This window comes from Pygoscelis adeliae, unplaced genomic scaffold (genome assembly GCF_000699105.1).
Source record: "Pygoscelis adeliae isolate BGI_AS28 unplaced genomic scaffold, ASM69910v1 Scaffold80, whole genome shotgun sequence".
Lineage (NCBI taxonomy): Eukaryota > Metazoa > Chordata > Aves > Sphenisciformes > Spheniscidae > Pygoscelis > Pygoscelis adeliae.
The window spans coordinates 939,768-946,346 of record NW_008823958.1 but is presented as its reverse complement, the minus strand read 5'-3'; the positions used below and the strand labels follow the sequence as shown (position 1 = coordinate 946,346).

General features: G+C 35.6%; 1 protein-coding gene across 1 annotated transcript in view; it reads right to left on the bottom strand.

The window, feature by feature from the left end:
- The window catches only part of GPATCH2 (G patch domain containing 2), a 120,782-nt gene that overhangs the window by 11,116 nt on the left and 103,087 nt on the right, over positions 1 to 6,579 (bottom strand). Inside the window, exon 8 of the mRNA XM_009323092.1 lies at positions 2,064 to 2,146. Coding sequence (XP_009321367.1) covers positions 2,064 to 2,146 — 83 coding nt within the window. The remainder of the gene's footprint in view (positions 1 to 2,063; positions 2,147 to 6,579) is intronic.

The following is a 6,579-nucleotide window of genomic DNA, read 5'->3' as shown; positions in this document are numbered from 1 at the left end:
TAAATGACCATTTTCAACACTGTGCAGAGTGCTACAAGAATTAATTTACCAGTGTAATCTATTCAAAAAATGCAGATGAGAATTTTGAAAATACTTTTTTCAATGGATTGGCTCATATTAAGTGAAACTTTGCTAATTTGCAGCACATATAGCTCAAGAAAACATTTGCAGTTAATGACTCATTTATAGACAGCCTTTCAGGTTTCACTACGATGTTAAATATGGACAATTATTAGCAGAATGCTTCTTTTCATTTCCAACTTTTGTTCATGTAAATACACAACTTTTGTCCCTTCTTTCTTTCAAGAAAAAGGTTTACAAATTCTTCTACATAAAATCGAGTCCTTCTGTTCCTATACTGAAAAGAGAATAATCAAATAGTGATCTTTCATTTTAATCCAAATTTCCAAAAAGGAAACCCTGTTTCTTTCATAAAATAGTATGAAATACTGACAAAGACAAACAAACAAGGCCTGTGATGGATAAACAATAAGTTAGCTGTGGGAAGGTTAGCCTTTGAGAAAAGTGTAATAATTTATAAAGTGTTATGCATTATCTACACATATGTACAAGTTTACTCAAAGTTTACCAAAGTTTCTAGTTGCTTAAAAATTTACAATGATAAAATGCAGAACACCCCCCCTTTTGTAAGACCACAGAAAAAATTCTCAATCCTCCAGCCCAGAACAAAATTGAAAAGATTACCTTGAACTCGAAGAGAAAAAAACCACACGTTAGTTAAAAGGTACCTCATATGATACCTTTATCCACCATTATTCGCTGTCACTCCCCATGTAAAGGCAAATTTTGGGGGCAAAACAATCTCTAAAATTCTGACTATATAGATATATAACATTGAATGATCACATAATATATTTGCCTTAGTATCAAAATATTGGCTTTGCAAAGTTATGCAGAGGAGTCAGCTAGTAAAATAAAATACTGAACACTGAAAGCCCAAGGTAAAATGAATAATAAAACGAATTTCATGATACTTCATACCCTCTCAGTACAAAATGACATCCTCCAGTACTCGCAAGTTGTGAAAATCACCTTGTAGAAATAATTATTCTCTCTTCAGCCATTAAGTATTTTTCTTTCTCACTTCACATATGTTCAGAGTCTTAGAAGCTGACCCATACATTCTCTTTTTCCATACTGCTGCCACTAAGGTGCTTTAACAACATTTTTAATATTATTCTTGGTCTGTTTCTGCCACTGAGGTTTGAAACAAAGAAGTTTCAGGAGGGGGAATTCAGTTGGAATACAAATACTAGGCTTCTCTAAAGACATCTATTTAGATTATATTTGAAGAACTGTGTTGCGTATGTTGCTATAGTAATTGATATATGACTAGGACATGCAATCCAGATTTCCATATTAGCAATACATAAAAAACCTCACACAGGCACACACACACAATCTAATCCTTCCAGTACGCACATATATAATTAATACAACAAACTGATGAGCGTCCTATAAATCACTGCTAAATATTAAAAAAGTCATTTCACAGCTGTGACATCAGCAAAATGCATCCAACGGTTGTGACCTCGCATCTGTAAAAATCTTTCAGAAATGTGCTTGCAAGTGCTTCCTATTTAATCTACAGCACTAATATTAAAGCTGTGTTTCACAGCCTTATCTCCACGTTTTCAATTGTTTGCCCAAGAATTCACATCCTATCTTTATTTTGCAGGATTTTTATAGTATTCGTATGCATTCCTCACAGAAAAAAGGTACCTCATGTCTTCTACCTGGTAATGCTTGAACAGACATAAGCAGTAATCTTTACTGTCTGATTCTCAGTATATGAAAAAAGATTTATTCTCTTTAAAGAAGTGCTATGCTACAAAGGACTAGAAATTGGAAATGTTTGAGGGAGAATTAAGAGAGCCTATTTATTTCTTAATCCCTATTAATAAATAAGGATAGCACATATCTGAAGTTATATGGAAAGTTACTGAATTTATCAAGCGTTTCCTCAGGTCAATGACCTACTGCTTTGTATTTAGAGATTTAACATCTTGTGTTTTGTGTTCTGTCCCAGGGAAATTGGTTACCTGTGGGTCCTGGCAGGGGAGCAGCTTTCCTTCTCCGTTTGATGTCTCCCATGCACAATGATCCTAAATGTACACTGGTTTGCCTGCAAGTAATTATAGGAGAAAACTATTAACAAAGGAAGAAAACCACCGCATAAATACACAGCTTGTATAATCTGAACCTATATCAAAACATTCTCAACCAAGATGAAGCTGCACAGTGAAGCCACCGATCTTGTTTATATCAAAGCATAATTATGTTTGTTGACAAGCGCTCAGTATCTAAATGCAGCATCATAAATTGTTACTGGAATGAATAATATAAAGGGAATGCTTTTTAATTTTCAAAACTGGCAATCTTTCTAGCTCAATGTAAAACAAAAACACTGTTGCTCTTGACAGGAAAATAGCTAAGATTAATTATCTAAAGAGATCACAATACTGTTGGTAGGTTATCAATTGGCTAGTAATGCCTGACTGTCAGAACAACATTTATTACATGAAAAGTATTATCAATTTTTTTTAAGGTAAGATGAAGAATGAATGAGAAAACATGAAACAGTAAACTCTTCAAAGGTACATGAAATAAACTCGTAGCACACTAATTTGTCATCTTCTAATTCACTGGCAAGTTGTGAGAATGATAACACGGAAGCACAGTATCTGTTATACTCACTAAACAATTATGAGCTTACACTTGGAGACCAGAAAATTGGTGGAGCTACAGAGGATGGCAAACAAGCAAATCTTACTGCTGTAAGAAGTCAGATACCACAGAAAAAGGTAAATTTGGAATTTCCAAATATTGAATTTTGGAACATAATCTTAAAGGACGATTATAGTTATTATTTTTCTTAAAGTAAGGTAAAGTGCCTGTAGAATGGAATATACGTAGCCGGCATTTTTTTGGAAAGAGCTAGAACAGAAGAGGGGGAAAAAGCAGTAATTTCTAAACTCCACAATTTTAATATGTCTCCATAAATGTTACTCAGAACTGTGATTCTTACTACAGTGGTGTAGTGAATTTTGCTAAAGTTACAAGCTGAGAATTGCATCTGATAGTCTTCTGTAGCATAGTAACACTGTCACTCACGGGATCTGGTTTCAGTGTGGATATATGACTTATCTTTTACTGCATTTATAAACTTCTTAAAGCTGTGCTGCTTCTAAATGAATAACAAATGGTCATATAATGTTGAGAGACCTCAGATCTGCTCAATAATGTAAAAGAGTGACCACAAGGCCTTGATGAAAAAGACGACAATGTACAATCCCCTACATACTTTCAAAAAAATACACTAAATTAACAAGTACTGCAGTGCTTTTATTTAAATAGTAAAATATTCCAAGAAATTTAAGTTTCACACAGAAATGCACTCTAGCTTCCCCTAGTGAACCCTTATTTCAACACTTATTTAATTCTGTTTTAAAACAGACGTTTTCCTTGCAATTCTTCTAAGTTGAAATTGCATCCTATTTTAACATCCAGAATCTGAACATATTTGAACTAGTATATTAACACGGTGATAAATTCCAGTTCTACATTTAGAAAGACATCAAGAAGTGTAAGCTTTTAATAATTGACTGTACAATAAAGAAAATTAATATTTTAATACAATATGGGGAAACAATTATTAGAGAAAAATATTTGACAGATGTATATAACATTGATATTAAACACGCAGAATAAGTTGTGTGGTAAATTACATGTTAAACAATGTGCAACTCTCTGTTTTCTCTTCCGAATGAAAAAGGGAGAAAGTCGCCAGGAATACAAGTAGGATGAAAGATAAAAATTAATAAAGTCAGGCAATTGAACCTGAAGACCTGAGCCACAGCAGTAACAGCTAGCAGCATTTGAGTTATTTTGGCCAGAATTGATTATCTGTTACACTACATTGAGATATCTAAATTATTGATCTGTAAGATTATGGTACTGGGGTCTCCCCCACTTTTCCTCCAGGCGCACGGAATGGAGTTGCAACAAATAACACTAAGTAAGGACTACTTTGTTATTGTAGTCACCCTTCATGTAGAACATAGCAGTTACTTTTTAATTTAAAATCAATGAACGTCTGAAAGGCAGCCTTGTTCCTTCAACATAAATGAATCATTCGCCTTTGCCGAGCACAACCACCCGATCACCAGCCAAGGTGAGAGTGGGTATTTCTTTGTTGTTGTTGAAAATTCTGTACGCCACAAATAAATAACGATATGCTAGAGCACCAATTAAGCTTTGTCAAACCTGGTGTTGTGGCCACTAACATCAAACATTACACTAACTCGCAATTCTAAAGCAGCATTTACTTTCGCCAGGTCTTAACATCTGACATGCACTGTCAATGTAGATCACAGCAAAACAAAAAGCTTTTTTTTTTATTTTTTTATTTTTTTAAGAGGAACAGACAAGAACTATCACTGCTCTGGATCTGGCAGGTTAGACAAAATGAAGTATTATTCTGAAGCTGCACAGTACATTTTGCAATGCTTGTAATGGGGGTATTATAAAGTAGGAAGAACTCTGACCCTCAATCAGGCTAAGTTCAGCATTATGTTTCTTAGCATTAAATCAGAAGAGCACGGATTACAGAAGGGAAGAAAGCTATTTGCCTGACTTCTCTCTACTTACCCCTAGCTTGCTTCCAGCTATCATTTATAAATAGTGCTCTGGAGGGAAGCTAGGCATTTTATTATGGAAAAAATAAAAATTGTTAAGACCACCTTGCCTGAAAACTTGGCTTTTGACGTGCTGGTGACAGGGACTGGAGCAAGCAGTGTCAAATGGAATAATTTTTAAGGAAAGACAACAGGAACTTGTCGCCTCATTGTATGCATTTACAAATAGAGGCTTTTCGGAGTATTAGGCCTAGTTAAAGCTGCCCTCTGGATAAAAAGTGTTCCCAAGCAGCCTCAGACAAGCTTGGGAGACAAACAGATGTGACTATGGTCCCTGGCGTTTGGCAAGAACACTCACTGTCAATAAGAAAAATATGAGCATGGACAGGGCATCAGCTGCACCACGGCCGAGCAGGCCTGCAAGTGTCATAGCAGCGGCAAAGTTGTGGCAGAGGGAAATAAGAGGGCTGCAAAAGCCAGGCTGGTGTGAACTTACACTAGCATGCCAAGAATTTTTTTTGTTGTTGTGTCATGCCTCAACGTATTAAACAAAAACACTAGAAATACCACTGTCAATTTTTATTCATTTTTCATCTTGCTAACTGTGTTTAGGTTCTCCATTCTATGTGGTAAATAAGAGCCTCAAACATGAAGACAGACTGGGAAAGGCAGTAACAACAAAAAAGCTATTGAAATAATTAATAATAAACACAATAAAAAGTAGCTTTGATACAGGAAATACTTTCATAGAAGCAATGTCATGTAAAGCAATTCACAAGCATTTATGCATTCTTGTGACAAACATTCACTCAGACAGAAATTTTGTTATCTCCTTCTTAAACAGCTGCAGTCTCCCTACCGTTTCTTTCTTCAAGGTAATCGCCTAGAATTCTCTCTTTCAACTCCCTAAATATTTCTTACACAACACAACCTCTTTTTCTGTAATTTTCATAGTTCAATAAGCAAATATTTTTGATGAGTGCCTTTTCTGCAGTTACACACGTTCACCTCTCCAAGACATTTGTAATAGGCTATGTCAGATTTTTATCTAGCCTGACCCTTGCAGTCAATGGACCATTTGGTTACATTCCCCAAATAAACGTCTGTTCTGTGGAGGAACCTACAGCTGCACTGCTTTAATTGCAATCCACCTTTTGAGCAGCTGAGCACACAAAGTGGTTCATAACTCTTTCACTAGTAGTTACCACCTTTGCTGCTATCGAGGTTAGTTCACCGATCCAAGTCACTGAGGATAATACAATATAAACCGGGTGTAGGACAGCAGATACTCCTGAACACGAGTTCTCTGGTTTATTACATGATTCTGTAATCACTATCAACTCTTGTGTAAGAAAACCAAAACCTAAAAAAACCAAACAACTCCACCCCAAACCAAAATGCAAAACAAGCCTTCCTCTCATCAAAATTAAAAAAAACCTATTCATATTCAGTAATTGTTCCACAGTCTCTTCAGAAAGACACAATGAAGACAGTGTTATACAGCGGGTAGCTTCATATGCATTAGTACAATGGCCTAAACTAGCAAGACTGTAATCTCATGTGGGGGAGCTCTAGGTACTAGTTTATTAAAATGTTTACATGTTTATTTTATGTGTCTCATTGTAACAACATGTCTGTTGATCACTTTACTCTGTCTGCTGTTAGCAGCTGCCACTTTCCTTGCAAGCTGAAATGCATTATTTGATATCAGCACAGTTGCTTCTGTTGGTGCACTGTAATTGTGCCGACGATTACATCACTGAAGGCAAACTTAACTTTGTCCCTTAGTATATTTACTGTCAAACCGTTTACCAGACAATACTATGACATTGCTAAGATTACTTGTAAGTAATGAAGGTGATGGTTGTATGTCCTGCTTGTGTCAAAAATGCATAAAAGTACTGATTACTAAAGGCAGATG